The 24,427-nt window shown below is 48.7% G+C and overlaps 1 protein-coding gene across 1 annotated transcript; it reads left to right on the forward strand.

Moving 5' to 3' along the window:
* Nucleotides 1-7,407: 7,407 nt before the first annotated feature.
* Nucleotides 7,408-23,872, forward strand: CAPN11 (calpain 11; the record flags this gene model as incomplete). Its single annotated transcript, XM_080917452.1, has 22 exons — nt 7,408-7,414; nt 8,717-8,967; nt 9,216-9,285; nt 11,832-11,950; nt 12,989-13,122; nt 13,302-13,470; nt 16,785-16,868; nt 16,970-17,055; nt 17,213-17,287; nt 17,455-17,618; nt 17,769-17,944; nt 20,267-20,278; nt 20,586-20,797; nt 21,165-21,204; nt 21,276-21,341; nt 21,425-21,482; nt 21,582-21,646; nt 21,896-21,964; nt 22,325-22,403; nt 22,501-22,620; nt 23,581-23,639; nt 23,721-23,872. The coding sequence occupies 22 exons, from the start codon at nt 7,408-7,410 to the stop codon at nt 23,745-23,747; spliced, it is 2,142 nt and encodes a 713-aa protein (XP_080773578.1). The 3' UTR covers nt 23,748-23,872.
* Nucleotides 23,873-24,427: the final 555 nt, after the last annotated feature.

A 24,427-nucleotide genomic window follows, 5' to 3' on the forward strand; every position in this document is an offset into this window, starting at 1 on the left:
GGGGCTGGAGAGATGGCTCAGTAGTTAGGAAGACTGACTGCTCTTCCAGAGGCCCTGAGTTCAATTCCCAGAAACCACATGGTGGCTCACAGCCATCTGTAGTGGGATCTGATGCCTCTTCTGGTGTGTCTGAAGACAGCTACAGTGTACTCAAAATAATTCTTAAAAAAAAAAAAAAAATACGGGCACCAAAATGTCTGGAGAGGTAGCAGCAGGGCAGGCAGTGGAGGGCACAAAGACCCCAGTGAAAATGTCACCAGGGACAAGAGCGAGGTCCCTCCCTAGCAATGGTGATGTCCTCTGTACCACAGGCACTCAGAGCCTGTGCTCAGGGCAGCTGACTGGAGCAGGCCAGTTACCATGATGGGAAGAGTGGCCTTGGTCCACTCTTCATGTAAAACTCAGATCTGAAGCCTTCATGATGCTACACTCCCAGGTGGAGTCCCTCCCAAGTATTGGTGCTGGGGCAGCTGCCAGTCCAAGGGTTGGGGGAAGGGTGCCAGCTCCCAGATGGGCAGAAACTGAGAAGCCAGAAGCAAGCATTTTCAGTACTCCTAAGCATATTATTTTACCTTACCACACCCTACCTGGAAAATCCTATTGTCTGCCTGGTGTGATCTGGACAGACCTTAGCCATGGCCTTGGCCACCTGCACATGCGCCAAGGTGATTGTGGGCTTCTCCTGGCTCTACTATGGGGAATCTCCTGGTGGACCTCGTGTTCTAATGCTTAGGGATGGGGAATGAGGTAAAACTCAAACGGCCCACACAGCAAGGCTGCTGAGGAGAGCCCCTTCCCAGGATGAAAGGCTGTCCTGGAGAAGGCCTTAAGCCTACCTTCTCCTTGCTCCTGGTATCAGACAGCATTCAGGTCAGCAGGGAAGAATCTAGTATTATTTAGCAAACAGTGCTGAGCTCTGGTCTGGGTCCTTCAAGGAATCCAAGAATCTCCATGATTATCCTTGGGGCTGCAGGAATAGAAAAGAGGAAGGGACCAGGTAGTAGTGGCACATGACTGGGAGGCAGAGGTAGGCAAATCTCTGACTTTGAGGCCAGCCTGGTCTATAGAGGGAGTTCCAGGACAGCCGGGGATATGCAGAGAAACCCCGTCTCAGAAGGAGGAAGAGGGGAAGGGAAGGACAAAAGGAAAGAAGAAAGGAAGGAAGGAGAAGGAAAGTGGTTTGGAGTCACTCTCCCCCTTCCCTTCTCCCCTTCCGTCCCTCTATGGGATAAAAGGCAAGGGCTCTGAGTGACCCTGAGCAGACAGCATCAGCCCTGCCAGGAGTAATGGCACAGGTGGATCTCTTGAGTCCACAGCCAGCCAGGTCTACAAAGTAAGTTCCAGGTCAGCCGGAGAAACCCTCTCTCAAAAACCCAAAAGATAAAATCAGAAAAATAAATAAAGTGACATCACACCCCCGATCCTCATCTATGAGACTGGAGCTGAGACTGGAAATCCACTGACAGTGTGCACAGCACACACTCCACTGACAGTGTGCACAGCACACAGAGACGTGGATTTGATCCTCAGTAGGGCATGAACTAGGTGCAGTGGTGCACACCGTGATCCCTGCGCTCAAAAGCTGGTCAGGGGTTCCAGAGATAGCCCATCAGGTAAAAAGCATAGTGTCATAATGTCTGTCACAATGATCTGAGTTCAAGCCCTGGGACCCACCGTGGAAAAAGAGAACAGGCTCTCAAAAGTTGTCCTCTGATTCTCACATGTATTCATGCAAATGGGTTTCTCCTTACACAAGGAGGAAGAGGTGGAGGAGGTAACATATGCCCACAGTCTCAGCACTTGGAAGTAGAGACAAGGAGGACCAGGAGCTCAAGGCCTTGGCTATGTAGCAAGTTTGAAGCTAGCCTGGGCTACATATTTTCAAATTAAAAAAAAAAAAATGGCATGTGGATGGAGTGAGGCATGAAGAAGACATAGCCCAGGAAGATGTGGGATCGTGGCTTTTTTTGTAAATAAGAGACTTTTCAGGACAAAGGTGCAGGCTGAGGGTATAGAAGTAACTGACTCCAGAAATCGTAGATTGAAAGGGAAGGACTTGCCCTAGGTGGCAGTCCCCTGTCCCAGCAAGGACAGGCCTTGGTCCTGGCAAATCAGATGGGCCGGGGCAAAAGGACCAAATGAGCAGAGACAGGTAACAGTTAAACCATTGCCCCTGACTGAAGACTCCCTGCCTGGAGAGTTCTGGGTGGGGGAGGGGTGGTCTCTGCTCCCTGCCCCCCCCCTCCACTACCACCACCAAGAACCTTCAACTGTCAAGTGCTGGGCTGGTACTGGCTGTTCTAGGTAGCCTTCAGCATGCTGAACTTCTCAGGTAGGCACTCACGGGGCCCTGCCCCTCTTATACACTCCCCTGCAGAAGTGGGGTCTTGATCCCCCAGAGGCCTCAGACTGGGACCTCTCTATCAAACTGGATGGTCTGAGAGTAAGAGCTGGCCTCTTTCTCAGACTGTTAGGGAAAGAATAGGAAGGTGGCTTTCTTCTTTATTTCACTGAAGCATGGGTTGGGATGGCCCATAACCTTCCATCATAGCTGCCGGGGGAAGGTTTGTGTAAGAGCCCATCAGCTACTAAAGACAGGGGTAAACCTTAAGAAACAGAAAAATCTCTCTCAAGCCTAAGCAGCCTTCTTAGTCCTAAAATATCAGCTCCTAAGGCACAGAGCAAGCAACCCTTACATTGAGGGTGGATGGGCTGATAGCAGTGCAGAAAGTAGCCGCTAGGGGTTTTGGGGGGCATGTCTAGCTTCAGCAGCTTCGCCCTCACCCTTACTTAGCCTGAAAGAGGGGAGGAAGCCAGTCTACCCTGAAGACAAAGGCCCCTAGACTCTGCCTCCTAGCTTCTGTGACAGGTAACTTGACTCCTGCATGTTTAGGCTTGAAGGAGACCCCAAACCTTTGACGTTTTCTGAGACAGTGTCTCAGTTTCCTCCAAGCTCTGGAGATCCAAAAACCGTTGGGTCTCTGATTACAATGTAATAATCATTTTAAGAATCCCTGGGGGTGGGGGTGGAGAGATGGCTCGGCAGTTAGGAGCTCATGCTGCTTTTGCAGAGAACCTAAATTGGGTTCCCAGCACCCACTCACTACTGCCTCTAACTCCAGCTCCCAGGAGATGTAATCCTTCTACCCTCTGTGGGGCATTTGCACTCAGTACACATAGACATAATTAAAAACACATCTTTTTAATCACCGAGAGTAGGGATTGGGATGTAATTAAATTGGCAGAGTGAGAACATTTGCATGCATAAAACTCTGAGTCCTATCCCCAGGACCTTAGAAAACCAGTGTGAAGACAGACCTGTCATCAGGACACACAGGATGTAGAAGCAGAAAGGTCTGGAGTTCAAGGTCTCCTCAGCTACATAGGGAGTCTGAAGCCAGCCTGGCTCTACAGGAGACCCTGTCTTTAAAGATTTGTTTGTTTGTTTGTTTATCTATCTATCTGTTTATTATAAATACATTGTAGCTGTCTTCAGACGCACCAGAAGAGGGCATCAGATCCCATTACAGATGATTGTGAGCCACCATGTGGTTGCTGGGATTTGAACTCAGGACCTCTGGGAAAGCAGTCAGTGCTCTTAACCACTGAACCATCTCTCCAGCCTGAGACTGTGTCTTTAAAAAACAAAAAAAAAACATAGTATTCATATTCAGTGTTCTTACCACACAGAAAGTGTATGAGGTGTTTGAGATAAAGCTTCATCTATTAACAAACAGATTTAGGGGATTAGGAGGCAGTACTTTTGGTTTTTGTTTTAGAGGCTGGGTTTCACTTTATGGCTTAGGCCTCAAAAACAGGATCCTTGCCAGCAGGTAAAGGTCCTTGCCACAAAGCCTGATGACCTGAGCTCGATCCCCAAGACCCACAGGGTGAACGGAGAGAACCAATCCCTGCAGGCTGTCCTCTGACCTCCAGACATATGCTCTGGTACATGTATGCACACATACAAATTAAGCAAATAGTTAAATAGATGTAATAGACAAGATCCTCCTACCTCAGCCTCCCAAATGCTAGGTTACAGTAATACACTTCCAGGTTCGCCTTCGATTGAATATTTAAAAAATCTCCAGGCTCCTAGTGTGATGAAGGCTATACCCTACCTTCAGGGTTGGTGTTTAGTCTGATGGAAGAAGCACTTTGATATGTAGTCATGTCCCTCAACATACTCCCATGGCCATCTGCTTGAGATTCTGCCAGCCTCGGCTGTCTGTCTGTCTTAGCTTGCCTCCCTCCTACTAGCCCATGTGTTGCATGAACTTTGCAAATCTATGACATCAACAAGCATGTACTCATCCCAGGTGAGAGAGACCCCAACAAGAGACCAAGGTACGATTCCACTTGGTGGACCGATGGGTTTATTGGGCTTATCTGCATGTGAGGAGTTTACACACAGGAACGTGGGTGACTCAGTTAGGGTTACTATTGATGTGATGAAACGCCATGATTGGAAAGCAAACTGGGAAGAAGGGGTTTATTTGGCTAACCCTTCCACATTGCTGTTCACCACTGGGAAGTCAGGACAAGAACTTCAACAGGGCAAGATCCCGGAAGCAGGAGCTGATGCAGAGGCCATGGAGGGATGCTGCTTACTGGCTCGCTCCGTCTGCATTCTTACAGAACCCAGGAATTAAATGTACATGAGTGCTTTGTTTGCAGGTACATCTGGGCATCAAGTAAGTCTCCAGTGCCCTCGAAGGCCAGAAGAGAGCATCCTGGAACTAAAGTTCCAGATGGTTGTGAGCTGTCATGTGGGTGCTGGGACTTGAACCTGAATTCTCTGGAAGAGCAGCCAGTGCTCTTAATCAGAGAGTTATATCTCTGGTCTGAGGATTTTTAAACTTCAAATTATGTGTCTATGTGTGGGAGTGTACACGTGAGTGCAGGCACTCAAGGTTGTTGGAAGAAGGCAACAGATTCTTTGGAACCAAGGTATTTAGTAACCTCCACGTGAGTGCTGGGAACCAAGCCCAGGTCCTCTGGAAGAACCGCCAGCAAGCTAACTACTGAGCCATCTCTCCGGTTCCTGTGTTTCACTGAGACACTGCCAGAGGATGCTCTCTAAAGGGGCCTCGTTATTTCCAGTCTTCCTGGCCATGCTCAAGACCTCCAGTGTAGATGTATGTTAAGTCGATACATGATTGGACAGTGGAGAGGTAGGTGGGGAAAAGGGAGGGAAACAGAAGAAGAACAGGGACTGGGGAAGGAGATGAAGATGGAGCTGGAGAAAGCAGACCTGGATCCTGGTGGCTGTAATTGGCGATAGGTAGATATGGATATTTTAAGGGAACCATAGGAAGCAGATGTATCTCAACAAAAGATAAATAACATTAAATGTCATAATTTATAGATTTCTGACATTTTTTAAAACAATCAAACTACAACAAGCATTTCTAAACTGTTAAGCCTTGAATACTCTTGGCCATTTTTAATTGAAATATCTCAAAAACACTTTTTTTTTTTTTTTTTTACTTAGAACCATGAGTTTGTTATCTAGCCCTTAACTAGTATTGTTTAATCAACTAAAAACAGTGTCTAAACCTTAAATCTGTATCAAATAAATTTTATAGCACTGCAAAAATTATAACTTTAACTTTGTATCAATTAAAAAGATTTCTACCAGTGAAGATATGACTTTAGCTTAGTTACCAAAAGAAGATTATGGCTGTATAGTTCAACCTGGCTAATACCTCCCTGTAGATTATGACCATTTTAAAATTCCTCATAAAAACAACCTTACAATAACCACTTTCACCCACCAAAGTCCAGAGAATCAGGTGACAACTCTTCATAGCTTCTTCAAGCTGAATATATGGGCATTGAGAATTTAGAAGCAGGGAGGGAAATGAGGAAGCTGGACAGACCTCAAGAAGGGAAGCCACACTGACGATTGTTGTCGTCTCTGATGTCTGGAATCGGGCCAGTTCAGCATTCTGATGACAAGCTTCACCATAGCTGCACATTCTGTAACATATATAAAACTCAACAGGAAACATTTTAGTATCGAGAAATATTTCGTTTGATCTTTTTTAATTCAGTTTTTCAGGTGGTCTCCCTCTATCAAATCTGATCCATATAACTCTGGAAGACACACAGCCGAATCACACTTTTTAAAAACACAGAGACAAAACCTTTCTCCCAAAATAGCATGTCCCTTAGTTGGCAACTAGAATATCTTGTATCTTGTATTCTTTTCCAGAGAAATAATATAAACACAAAACTCAACACTATACCCATTTTTGAAACAATATAAACAATTAAGATATTTATGAATCCTCACTAACCAGCACCTGACGAGCCACGTGGCCTTGGGGTAATTCACAAAACAAACCAACTTACTATCACTTACAAATCAATAAGAAAGCAATTTGTAAAACGAGAACCTTAGTTCAAAGTATTTCTATCTGTCCAGCTCTGTCTGGAGCGTCAGATCTTCACTGATTAATAACATCCCTAACATATGTCTGCATTCACTACCGTACAGACTTCTTAGTTCTGAATGGCAGGTGAAAATTCCCACGTGATTTGGGTGAGTTCCATGTTCTCCTAAACGAACTTGATTTGTTCTTACTCTCACAGGGGACTGCTAGTGGAGATTTGTTTCCACAACCTCTCTCAGCTCTGGAAACCGTGTGAGGCTTCCTATGTCTTTAGATATGTGGCCATTCTCAGATTTCTGGCAGAGTTGAAGACTAATTTAGTTTTATAACCTACCCAAAATAATTAACTGAGAAAAAATAGTCATTTAGAATATTTTCAAGTGGTAATAGTTGTACACAGCTTACATTTAAAGGTAAAGGTTTTTTGGGTTTTTTTTTTTTTTTTAAGTAAACAAAAAGAGTGATATGTAGACTTTTGTTGATATATAATTGGATAGTGGAGAGGTAGGCAGAGAAAAGGGAGGAAAATGGAAGAGGAACAGGGATTAGGGGAGGAGATCAAGATGGAACCGGAGAAAGCAGACCTGGATCCTGGTGGCCGTAATCGGTGATAGGAATATTTTAAGGGATTCTGTAAGGGCAGTTTGTATCTTTGTCCATTGAACATAATCTTATTGTGTAGAGGGTCTGTGAATTGAGGATTTAATATATAAACCTGTATGAAAAGCTATTGGGTCTTAAAGCCATGTTTGTGCCGGGCGGTGGGGTAAAGAAACACGCCGGGGCAGAAGCACCAGGGCGGGCGGGGTGAACCGCCTGGAAAGGGAATCTGTGGAGAGTGTGGCTCGTGGACCGAGTGACAGAGTCTGTGCGTTCGGCCCCATATTAAGTGGTGCCTGAGGAGTGAAACCAGGGGGTGTGATAAACAGATAAACCATCCATTTTAATAATTACTGCAACACTCCAATGTCTTTACCTTCTCACCTTGTCATTCCTCCCACCTGTGAGCATGAAAGGTACATCTCTTGGTGGCCTTGCTCTTCTGAAAACTGTCCATGCCATTCCTGTTTTCAGAGGCAGGTTGTCATTTGACCTAAGCTTTCTACAAATGTGGTATTTGCACTATGGCCCTGGAGAGACCACTCCACAGCCAAGAGCACTTGGTACATAAGAATGAGGACCAGAGTTTAGAACTCAGCACCCGTGGATCAAGCTGGGCATCCTGCAAATGTTCCCAGGGATCTAACATCTGTTCCCCCAAACACTTCCCATAACATACTTACACATACACTCATACAAACACAGGTTTATGGTTGTAGATTTATGGTTCTGGAGAGGTGGCTCAGCAGTTAAGGGCACTGACTGTGCTTCCAGAGGACCCCAGTTCAGTTCCCAGCACCCACAGAAGGTAGCTCACCACCATCTTAACTCCAGCTCCAAAGGATTTAGCATCCTCTTTTGGCCTCCATGGGTACTGCATGCACCTGCTCAGACATATATTCAGGCAAGACACTCATATACATTTTTTTAATTAAATAAAGTTGAGTATGGTGGGACCAACCTTTGATTCCAGAACCTGGGAGACAGAGGCAAGTTGATTTCTGTGGGGTCTACATGAGTTCTAAGCTGGCCAGAACTACTACATAGTAAGATCAGATAGATAGATAGATAGATAGATAGATAGATAGATAGGTAGGTAGGTAGGTAGGTAGGTAGAGAGAGAGAGAGAGAGAGAGAGAGAGAGAGAAATAATCTTTACTTTAAAAATTGGCCTTGGGCTGGAGAGATGGTTCAGTGGTTAAGAACACTGACTGCTCTTCCAGAGGTCCTGCGTTCATGGTAGCTCACAACCATTTGTGATGTGATCTTGGCGTCCTCTTCTAGCATACAGGAACACATGCAGGCAGAACACTATATACATAATAAATAAATCTTTTTTAAAAATGGGCTTGGAGATGGTTCAATGGTTAGGAGCACTAGCACAGTGCTCGCTTGCAGAGGACCTTTGATTCCCAGCGTCTACATAACAGCCACAGCCATCTGTAACTCCAGTTCCAGGGGATTTGATGCCCCTTCTGACCTCTGTGAGCCTCTGCAAGCACACGGTGCACAGGCATACACTCAGGCACACAAGCAAGGGCACATAAAAGTAAGTAAATATTACAGAACGAAAATCCCTGTGGCTGAGGACAGTCAGCCCCTGCTCTGCGTCCACCTTGCAAATAGCTGTGATTCCGGGTGTGCCCCCCTGCCCCTCTACAGTACCATTCCAAACTGGGTTATTGGTCTTTTTTCTTTTTTCCTTTTTAATTGAACAGACATTTCTTATGCTGAAAATGGAATGGTGGCTACCATAAGCAGCAACAGGCTCAAGGAGAAGGGTGTGGGCCAGCACCACAATGCCTACAACTACAAGAATCAGAACTATGAGGACCTCCGAGCAGCATGTCTCAGGAAGGGAGAATTGTTCGAAGACCCCTTTTTCCCTGCCGAACCCAAGTCTATAGGCTTCAAGGATCTGGGCCCCGGCTCTAAACACATGCAGAACATCTACTGGCAACGGCCCAAGGTGGGCACTGGGAGAGAGGGAAGGCCCTGGCACTGGGCTTCAGTGCCATCAGAGCCATCAGAACTGGGAACAGTTCTGAACATGCTTCTGCCAAACCTCGTAGTTTAATCAGGGGCTGGCACCCTGGCACCCAGGCCCAGGCTGTACTCAGGCTTCAGCCTCCCCCTACTGCTAACATAGAAGTCAGAGGGAAAAGGAGCTGGGGAAGGGGACCGTCACCCTTTGACATTCTTATTCCTTTACCACAGGATATCATACACAACCCCCAATTCATTACGAATGACTCCTCTCCCACGGACATCTGCCAAGGGCTCTTGGGTAAGTAGGGGCTAGGGCACTGGCCTCCACCCACAAGGAAAATGGGAAGAAAAGAGGCTGGGATGGGGGAAGGGAGATGCAGATGGCTCTCAAGGAAGAGTTAGGACTCACCGTTTCTTTCTTGATCCCCTTTCAAGAGATGACAGTCAGCAGAAGTGTAACATGGACCCCTGTGTCCCTCCTGTCCCTGCTGTTGTCTGGTTTGGAAGTAGGCTGAGGTGATAAGGCAGTTACTTGTTGATGTGTGGATAAATCACCCAAGGCCTGGTAACTGGAGTCCGGTGCAGAGACAGCCCAGCAGTTGAGAGCTCGTACAGAACAAATGATGAAGACCAGAGTTCAGATCCTAGCACCTAAGTAACAAGTCCGTTATCCAGATCTAAGGAATCCAGTGGCCCCCACGCTGACCTCTATGCACATAGAAATGTCACACACACACACACACACACACACACACACTAATCTCCACCATGTTTTGTTAGGAGAAATCCCTGAACGTGACCCATAGAATACAAAGGATTATGGGGCTCCGGTGTATCTCAGTGGCCAGAATACTTGGCTAGCATGCACGGAGCCCTGGTTCAATCCTCAGCATCACAGAAACGGGGTATGGTGGCATGTGCCTGCAGTCCCAAGATCTAGATGAGGCCAGAGGATTACTTATGAATTTAAGGCCAGACTGGTCTACATAGTGAGTTCCAGGCTAGCCCAGAGCCTAGAGACCTTGCTGGGGGTGAGGGGTGGGGGATCGAGGGGGAGGAGGGGGGAAATTTCAGGTCATCCTCAGCTATACAGTGAGTTTAAAGCTAGCCTGCGCTATAGGAGACCCTGTCTTTAAAATAAGAAAAATAAAAAATAAAGAGGAGAAGGGTTGGGTCATACCTTTGAGGAGAAAGAAGTCAACAGATTGTCTGACACAGGCACTAAAGCTTCTTTAGCATGGGCCCTCAAATAATGGGTGAGAGGTCAGAGGGGTCCCACGCTGTCACCCTGGGGAGCAGGTTGCCGCCTCCCCCCTGAGCACTTGCCTCAGCCCCCTCCCCACTCCTCATCACCAGGGCAGGCACCAAGACCACTGTATTTTCTCTTTGTGGCAGGAAAAGGGGCAGAAATAAGTACACAAGAGGCCAAGGAGCCCTAGAAACACAGCCGCCTCTGTGGCTCGGTGGGCCAGAGGGATGGGATGCTGGGAATGGAGGGTGAGAAACAGTGAGCTCTGAGTGCCCTTCTGTTGGTGATGACTGCAGTCTTTAGCCTTCCCTCCCGCCTGCAGCCTCCCTCCAAAACTCAGCAGTCTCTAGTCATCACACAGCCTTGCCAGGGCCCAAAAGCTTGGCCAGGCCCTGGAATTCACACCTCTTACCCGGGCTGTCACTGAGGTCCGATCCCAGGGGGCAGATGGCAGTTGATGACTGTACTCCTTCTTCAGCTAGCTCCAGGACTCACAGTGGATAGACACAGAGCAATGTGGGTGATGTGGGAGGTATCTTTCTTTTTTTACATTAATTTTTTCTTTGTGTGTGTGTGTGTGTGTGAGTGTGTGTGTGTGTGTGTGATTGAGTGTGCACACATGTGTATTCTGATGCCCTCAGAGGCCAGACGAGGGCATCCAATCCCTTGGAGCTGTAATTACAGGTGTTTGTGAGGTATATTATTTGGGTGCTTGGAGCTGAACTCTGGTCTTCATGATAGAGCAACAAGACCTCTCTGCACCACCCCATCCACTTTTTTTTTTTCTTTTGGATTTTTTGAGACAGGGTTTCTCTGTAGCCCTACCTTTCCTGGAACTAAATCTACAGTCCAGGCTGGACTTAAACTCAAAAATCCACCTGCCTCTGCCTCCTGCCTGCTGGGATTAAAGGCACGCACCACTGCTGCCAGGCACGATTTTCCTTTTTAATTTTGTGTGTATGTGCGTATGAGTGCAGTGCCAATGGATACCAGAAGAGGGCGCTGTCAGACTCCCCTAGACCTAGAGCTACCTGTGGTGGCGAATGACCAGATGTGGATGTTGGGAACTTAACTCCCTGTCCTCTAGAAGAGAAAGTATCCTCTTAACTGTGGAGCATCGCTCCAGCTCTTGAGGGGCTCGAGACAAGTTTCTCACTCTGTAGAACAGGTTGGTGACAAATGAATTTACAATCCACCACCCAAACACTGAGATTCCAAAAGTGTTTCAGGAGACATCTTGGGCCATTGGCCACTACTACAAACTGTGCACAGAATGGGGGGGGGGGGCACAGAGGAAGGTTACTGGACATGTCCAACAGATAGGAGCCCGTCCTGAGAGCAAGCAGGATGCTAAGCAGCCTAACCCCAGTTCCCCCAAACCAAAGCATGTCGCCATGATCTGTGACTCCCTAGACTGAACAGGGACATGAGTTCATTGTCCCAGAACCCAAACCCCCTCAGTTTCCCCATTTGGCTCCTTTCCCAACACTTCTCAGTGAAAAGGCAAAGGGGTCTCTGCAGGGGGATCCCTGGGCCTGCCGGGGCTGGGATCTGGGGCCTCCACACACAAGAGGCAACCCCTGCCTGCCTTCAAGGGGACTGCTGGCTGCTGGCCGCCATAGGCTCACTTACCACTTGCCCCAAACTGCTGTCCCGTGTGGTGCCCAGAAGTCAGAACTTCAAGAAAAACTATGCCGGTATCTTTTATTTCCAGGTAAACGGAAGACCAGAAAGTGGGGAGGGAGTGGAGGGAAGAGAGGGAGGAGGGGGGAAGGGGGGAGGGAGGGGAAGGGGGAGGGAGGGGAGGGGAGGGGGAGGGGAAGGGAGGGGAGGGGGAGGGGAAGGGAGGGGAGGGGGAGGGGGAGGGGAAGAGAGGGGAGGGGGAGGGGGAGGGGAAGAGAGGGGAGGGGGAGGGGGAGGGGAAGATGGAGGGGAGAGATCATGTATGTACTTATTTTGTTTTTCAAACATGACACTGATTGAGGACACTGGTTTTCAGAGAAATATCTGCTTATGAAAGAAATCATGAACGCTAATTTTTTTAAGCCCCAAAGAAAATAATTAGCTGTTTGTGGCTCTCTTCCTGTTCTTATTATAAGTGTGTGTGTGTGTGTGTGTGTGTGTGTGTGTGTGTGTGTGTGTGTGTGTGTCCCTGCATCCACAAATGCACATTAGGTATCATGACATTGAAAATCTCTTTAAGCCATGAAGGAACAATTCTAACTGTCATAAAATGGGGAGAGGATTTTAAGGTCTCTGAAATCCTAATCTCCAGCTGCCTTTTTTTTTTTTTTTTTTTTTTTTTTGCAGGATAGGGGCGTCAGTCTGAATGTGGGTGAGGTTTTCTTGACAAGATAGGAGGTGGGGATGGAGGTGCAGAAATGGAAAGGGATTTTAGGATTTTAAGTCTTTTGTTGATTTTCCCTCGCCTATTCTAAGGAATGAGCTGGGTCTTGGTCAAGATGGTTCAGTGGATAAGTACACTTACCCCCAGGCCTGGCAACCTGAGTTCGATCCCTAAAACTAGCATGGTAGAAGGAGACAGACAGACAGACAGATTCTCTCTCTCGCTCCCCCCTCCACACACACACACACACACACACACACACACACACACACACACACACACACTTTTTTTTTTACAAAAATTCCTGTAAAACTGTCGCTAGTATATTCTTGTAGTGACCACTAGGGGGCAGTCTACCGACAGAGTTCACCTGCATGCAGCCAAAAGTCTCCTTGCCACCCACAGCTTTGGCAGTTTGGGCGGTGGTTGAACGTAGTGGTGGACGACCGGCTGCCGACTAAGAACAACAAGCTGGTGTTCGTGCACTCCTCCCGTCGCCAGGAGTTCTGGAGCGCCCTGCTGGAGAAGGCCTACGCCAAGTGAGTTGCCCCGGCCAGGAACCAGGCTGACCTTGAGCTGCGTGGCCTTGGCTGCCAAGGAAGGTGGGCCAGGCCACTAGCTGAGCCGGGGGAAGAGACAGGCCATGATAAGGCAGGCTTCACTTCCTTCGCTGACTGTTCGCTCCAACTCACATCTAACAGCGCCTATCTGCCTGCAGGCTGAGTGGATCCTATGAAGCGCTGGCTGGAGGCAGCACCTTGGAGGGGTTGGAAGACTTCACAGGCGGCGTTGCACAGTGCATTCGGCTCCAGAAGCCCCCTGACAATATGCTAAGGCTCCTCAGGAAAGCCCTGGAGAAGTCTTCCCTCATGGGTTGTTCCATCGAAGTAAGCCGAGCCGGGTCTTGCTGCTGCGCCTTTGAGCCTGCTGTTGCTCCCCATCCCGACCCCAAGTCTTTCCCCAAACATCTCGTCACTCGCTACCCATTTCCTGAACATTTCTTTGTCTGCCTGTGGTGCAGAATGGCTGTTCCCAGCAGGCATAGCCTCCGTGTTGTTTTGACTTTCTCTTTAGTATTTTCTGTGATGCTGAGTTCATGATGCAAGTCTTCATAGTTTATCTTCTCCAGGGAGGAAGAAGGTTCCAGAAGGGCAGTGGCCTTTATTTGATTCATTCATCACTGGACCCTTTTGACGATACCCAGCATGCAATAGGCACCCAGCAAATATTTGTTCGCATAAATAAATGTACCCAGAGTGCTTCCGTATACCAGTAGTTATGGGGACAGCATTTACTGAAAAGGCAGAGGAGAAATTACTCCCCACAAAGCCTGAAGCAATCTAGTTGCCTTTCTGCAGGTGAATCAATTAAGTTAAACCAACTGAATACATAGAATTAATTAAGTTAAGCCAACTAAGTACAACATAGAATAAACAACTGCCCCTATGAATAGGGTGAAATCTGCCTCTATATGACCTTCTCGTAATGACAGCATCGTCCTGGAGGAAGGAGAGGATGAGGAAGCCTGGCCACAAAGGCCCTTTAGAGATAGATGCGTGCAGTAAAGAACATGACCCACACCCTCGCTTTGGTGATGGATCCATGAAACTACATATGTGATAAAAGCTGCACAGGTGACCACCAGTGACCCATGACAACGCTAGGAAGGAGCTGGGAGTGCCCTCCGTGATTAACAGCACTGGCTGCTTTTCCAGACGACCAGGGTTCAATTCCCAACGCCCACACAGCAGCTCACAGGCACCTGTACTACAGTCTCAGGGGATCCAAAGCCTTCTTGTGGCCTCCTTCTGCCCTCTGTGGAAACTGTAAACACACGGTGCACACACACAGTGCTCAGACACACACAGTGCACAGACACACACATAGTACACACACACAGTGCACAAACACACAGTGAACAGACACACACAGTGCACACACACACAGTATACAGACATACACAGTGCACACACAGTGCACAAACACACACAGTGCACACGAAGTGCACAATAACAGTGCTCACACAGTGCACAAACACACAGTGCACAGACACACACAGTGCACAGACACACAGTGCACACACACAATACACACACACACACAGTGCACACACAGTGCACAAACACACACAGTGCACACGAAGTGCACAATAACAGTGCTCACACAGTGCACAAACACACACTGCACAGACACACACAGTGCACAGACACACAGTGCACACACACAATACACACACACACACAGTGCACACACAGTGCACAAACACACAGTGCACAGACACACAGTGCACACACACAATGCATAGACACACACAGTGCACACACAGTGTACAGACACAGTGCACAGACACACAGTGCACACACACAGTGCACAAACACACAGTGCACACACAGTACACATACAGTGCACAGACACACACATAGTACACAGATTCACATAGTGCACACACACACAGTACACAGACACACAGAGCACACACAGTGCACACACAGTGCACACACAGTGCACAGACACACACAGTGCACAGACACAATGCACAGACACACAGTGCACACACAGTGCACAAACACACACAGTGCACAGATTCACAGTGCACACACACAATGCACAGACACACACACAGTGCACAGACAGTGTACAGACACACAGTGCACAGACACACAGTGCACACACACAATGCATAGACACACAGTGCACACACAGTGTACAGACACACAGTGCACAGACACACAGTGCACACACACAGTGCACAAACATACAGTGCACACACAGTACACACACAGTGCACAAACACACACAGTGCACAGATTCACAGTGCACACACACAATGCACAGACACACAGTGCACACACACAGTGCAAGACACACACGGTGCACAAACACAGTGCACAGACACACAGTGCACAGATACACAGTGCACACAGTGCACACACACAGTGCACATAGTGCACACACATAGTGCACAGACACACACAGGCAAAAACACTCCATACACATACAAAATCCTTACCCTAGAGAGACGTACAGTTTGCCTCGAAACTAGCATCCCGGAGCTCACTTTGTTCTGTGGGCTTTTTTGTTTTGTTTTGTTGTCTTACAGTTTATTTGGGGTTTTTGTTGTTTTGTTTGGAGACAGGGTCTCACACTATGTAGCCCTGGCTGTCCTGGAACTCACTATGTAGACCAGGCTGGCCTCAAACTCACAGAAACTTGCCTGCTTTCACCTCCCAAGTGCTGGAGCTGTAAGCTCGCCCACCACACTCTGCTTGTGGTACAGTATTGCAGATGGACAGGGGGAATCATTTCAGGGGCACACAGGCTCTCCCTGTACTACTGCATGAATCAGCAATTGCTTGCAAAGTGCAGGAGCCGGGGAGATGGCTCAGTAGGCGTTTGCTCTTAATGTAAGATCTGAGTTCAAATCCCTGACACCCACTTAAAACAAAACGAAACGAAACAAACAAAAAAATGGCATGGCCATGTTTGCCTGTAGCCCCAGTGCTGAGCCTAAAGACAGATGGATCCTTGGAACTTGCTGGCCAGCAAAGAGCTTCGGGTTCGGTGAGAAATTATGCCTCGAAGTATAAGACAGAGACATGGGAGTGATGACTCAGCGAGTCAGAGCACTGGCTGTTCTTGCCGTAGACGTGGGTTCAGTTCCCAGCCGATGGCTCACAACACCTGTAACTCCAGTTCCCAGGGATCCAGTGACTTCTTCTGGTCTCCCAGGGTACCAGGCACACATGTACAGACAAGCATGTAAGCAAAACATAAAAATAAGCATTTATTTAAAACATACTGAGAGCAATGGCAGAAGAGACTCAGTGGCTTTCTCTGGCCATCTAGGTGTTCACACGCCACACACATACAAGAGACCTCTATTGTCTCTCTCCCTCTATCTCCCTTTTTCTGTGCCCCCACTCTGTGTGTGTGTGTCCGTGTGTGTGTGTGTAAACTATAATCAAGGTGTACTGTCTCATGTCTATAAACCCTCAAGAGGCTGAGGCGGGAGAGTCAGGAGTTAAAGAATCGTTGGTTAGAGATTTTAAGAATTAAAACGAGAGAATTTCACACCCTCTATGCCGCATTAGACATACCCCCCACCCTGTAGAGACAATATGCGTGTTATGAACTGCAGAAAACAATGGCTTCCTTAGGATTTCCAGGCCGGGTCTCAAACACTTTCCCTTCTTTTCTGTAGGTCACCAACAATGATGATGTAGAAACGATAACCCATAATATGCTGGTGAGAGGACACGCTTACTCGGTAACTGGCGTAGAGGATGTGAGTACAAGCAAACGGCCTCCCTTAGGAGTCACAGGTATGTGAGAGTTCCCGCCTGACTTAGCCATGTCCTGAACAATCACGCCTCCCCTTCCCCGCAGATCTACTACAAAGACAAGTTAGAAACTCTGATTCGGATCCAGAATCCCTGGGGCCGGATCGAATGGAATGGAGCCTGGAGTGACAAGTAGGGACTGTGACCGGAGGGAAGGGGACAAAAGACACAACAGGGTCCCCATGGAAGCCAGCATCACCGTGGGGCCAACCCTTGTCCCCAGTGCTGCAAGGTTTTACAGGAATTCTGAAGGTAGCTGCACGTCCCATCCACTGTTTTCTCTCTGCAGAGCCAAGGAGTGGGAAGAGGTGAGCCCGGACATTCGGATCCAGCTGCTACACAAGAAGGAAGATGGAGAGTTCTGGTCAGTGAGGCTTGGGGGAGCCTCAGACTCCTCACAGGCATTCCTCGTCCCCCTACAATCTTCTCTGTGTTGTGTGCCTTGGATGAGGAGGTCCTAGGGTCCCTCCACAGTCAGGACCTGTAGGTATAGCTGTGGAGTGTACCTCACCATCTCCACTCCCGCTCCAGGATGTCCTATGAAGACTTCATGAGCAACTTTACATTGCTGGAGATCTGCAACCTCACCCCCGATGCACTCTCCCCCTGGGATTACAAGAGATGCTGGCACACAACCTTCTATGAGGGCAGCTGGCGAAGAGGGAGCACTGCAGGGGGCTGCAGAAACTACCCCGGTGGGTGAGGGCAGCCTAGGAACTAGGCCTGGGCAGGAGTTCACAGAGTTAGGGTGGATGAGGGCAGTCAGGCAGACATAGGGCTGGAGTCTCAGTGCACCCCAAAAGGGCTCAGTCCAGGACAACCGCCCTGACCTGAATCTTCCACAGAGACATTCTGGAGCAACCCCCAGTTCAGGATCTCTCTCTCGGAAGTGGATGACCCAGAGGATGGCTCTGAGATAAACGAAACGGTGTGCACCTGTCTGGTGGCGCTGATGCAGAAGAACTGGAGGCATGCTCGAGAGGGACCCCAGTTGCTCACCATAGGCTTTGTCATCTTCTCGGTGTGCCTCCCGGGTCCCCAGCCACCTGTGCTGCCCCTCTGGCTCCTTCTCCTCTTCCTCCTTTCCCTCCTCTTCTTCCTTTCCCTGCTCCTCCTCTTCCTCTTTCCCCGCCCCCTCCTTTTCTGCCACATACACCAGGCAAACATCAAATTCAAAGATCCACCTGCCTCTACCTCCCCAGTGTTAGGATTAAAGTGTGTGCTCCTTGTCTTTGTCTTTTCTTTTTCTGTCCCTTTGTTGTTGTTGGGTTTTGGGGTTTGTGTGTGTGTGTGTGTGTGTGTGTGTTTTAGTTTTGGATGTTGTTGTTTTTGAGACACTGTTTCCCTGTGTAGCCTCAGCTAGAACTTGCTCTAAAGATCAGGCTAGTTTACTTAGAACTCAGAGATGTATGCTTCACCCCCTAAGGCCTCTGTGAGTGTGAGTCACCCTGAAGGCTGCACAGCCCTGCTGCTGAGGTGGTGCTATCTTGTGCTTTTCCTGGGCCTCTGTGCATTCGCTCTCCCCTCCCCTTCCTTCTGTCTCTGTCTCTCTCTTGCAGAAGTTTTCCTGCCAGTATGTCTCTGTTCCACATATGCCTGATATGACACCCACAGAGATCAGAAAACAGTGTCAGATCCCCTGGAGCTGAGTTACAGATAATTCTGAGCCACCATGTGGGTACTGGGAATCAGACCCAGGTCCCCTGCAAGAGCAGCCAGTGCTCTTAGCCCCTGAGTCATCTCTTCTGTCCCCGACTCTGTTCTTTTTTTCTTTTTAAACCTACCACACCAACTAGCACTTTCTTTGTGTCAGGCATCACCCCAAAGTCTCGATACAGCACAGTTATTACTGCCCATTGAGAACAGGAGACTGCAGGCAGAGGAGGGAAGGTGACCACACATGCTCACACTGGAGGGGCCAAGGTGGAGGCTGAGGGTGTCCTGATTCTTGAGCACAAGAGATGTCAGCAACACCCCCACCCAAGTGTGGTCTCAGCCGCTCCATCGAAGCTCCTCACTGTAGAGGCCACTGTGGTCCCCACTCTGACCCATTTTCCACGTGGGTCACAAGATCCCCAAATGCATTTAGCCATCCTCTTACACACTGCACAAATCCAAATGCATGCCAAGCCCCTGGTTAGTCTCCAGGAGCTCAGCAGTAAACAGCTCACCCAACATGCGGGGCCCCATCCCAAGGGGAGAAAACCGGAAGTGAGGAAACCAGAAGTGGAGTGAGGGGCTGCTTTTCCTATGCAGTGAGTCAGGCTGTTCAGTTAGCACAGTCTTCTCAACGAGTGAAGTCTAAGGGTGGGGGCCAGAGAGAAGGGCTCAGTGAGAAGGGCATTTGCCACTCTCTAAGCCTGATGACCTTATGTCAGTCCCCCAGCCCCACCCCCTACCTCCTCAAACTATCCTCTGATCTCCACGTGCATGTCACAAGCAAGCACACGCCCACAAAATAAATTAAATGGAAAAACAAAAAGGTCAAGGTTAGGGGACCTTGCTACTCTTCCAGAGACCGGAGTTCAGTTCCCAGCACCGACAGGGTGGCTCAGCTCACAACCTCAACATACAAACAGGCAGGCAATACACTCATATAGATAAAACAATTGGAAAAGAATTTTTAAAAGGTTAGTGCTTAGGTTGGAGAGATGGCTCAGTGGTTAAGAGCACTGACTGCTCTTCCAGAGGTTCTGAGTATAAATCCCAGCAACCACCTGGTGGCTCACAACCATCTGTAATGGGATCTGAACTCCTCTTCTGGTGTGTCTGAGGACAGCTCTAGTGTACTTATATAAAATAAATAAATAAGTCTCTAAGAAAGGGCCAGTGCTTACTTTGGCCCCTACACAAGGACGACACTCAAAACTCATGAAGCCTTCTTCGTTTTCCTTGTTGAGGAGCAGGACAATATTGAAGACACAGCACAGAGTCAGAAACCTAAATAAATATGGAGCTTTTTAAGTAATAAGAAACAAAGCTCATTTTTAAAAAATTCAACATTTTTAAGGTTGAGGGAGGATATACCCAGCCTTAGTACCCCAGCACCCCTGCTAGGATAAGCGTGTGATGAGCTTAATCCGTGAGGTGTCTGTCATCTTAGCATGTGCAAGTGGCAGAGGCTGGAGGACTGTCATGAGTTGCATGCCATCTTGGTCTACTCCGTGAGGCCCTGTCTCAAAATAAGATAAGCCAGGGTGTTGAATAGCCTCTGCAGTTACTCACACACTTGTGCTCACATGCACACACACAGGTACACACACCGTGCACTCTCACCTAGCTGATGACCAGAGCCCCCTTCATTGCCCTGAAGATCTGATTCTCTCTCTTAATTTTTTTTCAGGTCCCAAAGGAGGTACATCAGGCTTACTCCTGGGCAGGCACCCAGCTCCCTGCTGGCAACATATGGATTGGCAAGGGGAGGGATCCAGAGAAAAGTTCTGGGGAACCCTGAGTTAGGATTCTAACTCTTATTACCCAATGGTGGGAGTTGGGGAAGGATGAGACCACACTGGAGGTTTTGAGGATGTGGGAGATGTCCAGGCCACAGCAGTGGTCCTGGTACCCACCATCAGTCCTGCCCACAAGATGGCTCACCTTGGGAGGTCCTCTCTCCTTGCTCTCCTATGCTAGTCTTGTACCCACCTCCAGGGTACATACAGTTTCAGAACCTCCAGGACATCCACCTGAAGAAAGAATTCTTCGTGAAATATCGGGACCATGGCTTTTCCGAGATCTTCACCAACTCGAGAGAGGTGAACAGTCATCTTCGGCTGCCCCCGGGAGAATACATCATCATCCCCTCCACCTTTGAGCCCCATAAAGATGCTGACTTCCTGCTTCGGGTCTTCTCGGAGAAACACAGTGAGACCTGGTGAGGGGCCAGCCTTGCTCCAGCGAGGTCTCCCAAGGGCTACAGGGTGTCAGATTCTGGTCCTGCTACACACCAATCCTATGTTCTATTCACGGAAACTGAGGCATGATAATGCGAGGTCTAAATCTGTGAGTTATCGTATGTTTACTGGGAATTGAACTCAGGACCTCTGGGAGAGCAGTCAGTGCTCTAAACCACTGAGCCATCTCTCCAGCCCCTCTAAATTTATAATAGAAATAGGAATGAAACTAGGGCTCAGATTCAACAGATTATGAGATACTGCTCCATACACAATGACAGGGTCCTCCCCAGATCACCTCAAGTCTCTGATTCCGTTAGTCCTAAACCTTCACTCTCTTATGCCCAGGTTGCTGGATGAAGCCAACAGAATTGAGCATCTCCAAGAGGTACCAGGAAGCTCTGGGCTGGAAGGGTTAGAAGTGTGAAAAGTACTCACTCCTTCCATCCTTTTCCCCAGGAGACCATCACTGACAAGGATTTGGACAAGGATTGTATACAGTTGTTTGAGATAGTGGCTAAGGAGGTAAGAGAGCCAGGGGCAGAGGCTGAAGGGAGGTGGTCACCGGGCCCCAGGGGTAGAGCAGGTGATTACAGCTGTTTTCCTAGGACTACGAAATAGATATGTATGAGCTACACAAACTTCTCAATAAGTTGTCAGCTAAATGTGAGTGGTCCACCCTGCCCTCATGGTCCATCCCCACCCCATCTGGTCCCCCCATTGTTCTCATCCACCTCTTCTTCCTGTCCCCTCTCTCCCCCACAGTCAAGAGCTTCAAGACAAAGGGCTTTAGCCTAGATGTCTGTCGAAGGATGGTCAATCTCATGGATGTATCTTTGTGCCCTATAGCAACCTTAACGGGTGTTTCTCATCTTCTCCCCGCCCCTTCCAAGCCTGACTCAGTACCCTCCCAGGGATGAGGGTGAGATCTGGGGGTGGGACCAGGGGAGGGGTACAGCTAGAGATCCCAGTTCTGCTGTTAGCATTTAGGAACCTCAAGCCTTGCCCCAAGACTGTGTGGAAGTCTCCTGTCTCCTCAGAATGCCCTCTTTACTCTTATCCTTGACTAATCTCCCTAGAAAGATGATTCTGGCAAGCTGGGGCTTCTTGAGTTCCAGGTCCTGTGGAAAAAGATCAAGAAATGGATGGTAAATGGCCCTTGAAGAAAGAGCCAAGAGGTGTGGGAACTGACAAAGAAGCCATTAGAACTGTAGACACACACACACACACACACACACACACACACACACACAGAGATATACACATAGTTAGCAACCAGAATAGCCTGGTACAGTCACGAAGGGTTGCCTGCAGACAGCAACTCCCCTGCTATGCTTTGGATTAATCCTTCAACAGCTAAAAATCAGGAGCATTTAGAGGTTCAAGTGGCCTATCAGACTGGTGGGGCCCCGGGGGAGGGGGGATCTTGGGCGGATGTTGTAAGTCAGTCATGTTTCAATATTCTGTCTCTCAACTGCTATGACCCGATGACGTTGGTCTGCCTTCAGGAAATCTTCAGAGAGTGTGATCAGGACCGCTCAGGGAACTTGAACTCCTATGAGATGCGCTTGGCAATAGAGAAAGCAGGTGGCTGAGGAGCAGCCGTCCAGAGGCAGGGAGCTGGGAGGTCAAGTCTAGGCCTGAATTCTGCTCACTCATTGTCTTCCCACCATCGGCCTCCTAGGCATCCGGATAAACAACAGAGTGACCGAGGTGATCGTTGCTAGGTATGCAGATGAAGATAACATGACCGTGAACTTTGACGACTTCATCAACTGTTTCCTAAGGCTCAAGGCCATGTTTGGTGAGTGAGGCTCCTGCCCCTTCCTGGTTCGGTCGGGAGAGCTGGCTTGCTCCCACACCCATTCATCCTGAGGCCAGATGCTAACAGAACTTCTCCTACACAGAGCACACACCAGACCCAAGTTCAAATCCACAACATACTGGGGCTATCTATGACTGTTGTCTGTACCCCCATTTCCTTCTCTAGAAAATATGGTATGGATAGTAACCGTTCTGTCCCAGGGGCTGGAGATGGAGCCCAGTTGGTAGAGTTGTTTGCCTGGCTTGTAGCAAGCCCTGGTGTGGTGACACACACCTTTAATCCCAACGCTCTGGAGATGGGGGAATTCAAGGTCATCCTCAGCTACAGAGTGAGTCTGAGGTCAGCCAAAAGACTCGGTCTCAAAATAAATAAATAAATATGAAAAGATTATCCCAAGGATTAAAAGGCCTATATTTATAATTCTTGAACTTGGGAAGCTGAGACAGGAGGATCACAAGTTTGGGGCAACCTTGGCTATTTAGTGAGACTTTGAGTTAAAACAATATGGACCAAGATGGCTCAGCGTGTAAAAGTGCTTGCGGCCAAGCCTGAAGACCTGAGTTCAATTCCCAGGGCCCATGTGGTGGAAAGAGAGAATTAACAACCACAGGTTGTCCTCTGACCTCCACAGGTACAAGCTGTGACATGTGTGTACCTGCATGCCCCTCTCATACACAATAAATAAATGTGAAACAAATAATAATCCAGTACTCCCTTATCTTCCTAGGACTACAGACAGAGTAAATGGGTCGGAGCCAAGCGCTCTGAACCAGGCTTGTCCTCTAACCAGGGTAGTTGTGATTCATTCCTGATGAAAAAGGAGTATCTTTCTACTACCTTGCAGAGTTTCTCCTTTTTGGAGAGTGGATCTTTTAGACCATTATTTCAGCTCTAACTCCACCCCCACCCTTTACCCCCGCCCCCTTATCCTTAAAACAGCGTTCTTCTTATCCATGGACACCAAGAAAACCGGTTCTATTTGCTTGAATATAGACCAGGTAAAAGGGAAGGGATGGAAGGGGTGGTCCCGCCCACTCTCCCTCCTCTACACAGTCTTCCGTTCTCTGCTCTCTTTGCAGTGGCTGCAAATAACCATGTGGGGGTAGGGAGATGCGGAGCCCGGCTCCCTCCCCCAGCGGTGCTTCGGCCAGGATGGTGGATGCTCCTTGTCGCCCTCCCTCTCCAGTGCCCCAGGAACAGTGTTTATTCCCTGCTCCGGGCTGACGAGAACTCTAACCCCCACGCCACCCACCCCACCCCACCCTGAGCACTCTCACGCCGTATTTTGACAAAATATTAGGTGGAATCCAGCCCTCTCCCCCCAACCCCTAGTTCTTTCTCTGGCAAGGCAGCCTTGCAGCTTGGTGTTCCGGCATGCTGTGAACTCAACCCGCCTGCTAGCCCGCCCTCCTGTCAGGAATTCCATTACCTACCCCCCCCATCCCCTCGTCGTACACATTATTCTAATAAACAGGACATGGTTTACTACTTAATTCTTCAACACCGAAGAGGGGGATCCATTATATCTCTGGGGAACATCTGCAAATGTGCTTGTCTACAAATTGCTAGGGGGCGCTGCACCGTTCCTGGATGTTAAATGTTCCTCGTTCCCGAGCTATGAAAACATTACAAACGAAGGGTTGAGCATTGTGGGGTGAAGGGACGCCACATGGAGCCAATGGCCAGCAAAGCACGAACTGAGGCCAGGCCGACAAAGCCAGAGGCTAGGCCTTGAGATGCCTTTGTCCTTTTTCTTCCCTCAATTGCTCTCTTCCCCCAAAGATGG

This window comes from Micromys minutus (genome assembly GCF_963924665.1).
Source record: "Micromys minutus genome assembly, chromosome: 5".
Taxonomy (NCBI): Eukaryota; Metazoa; Chordata; class Mammalia; order Rodentia; family Muridae; genus Micromys; species Micromys minutus.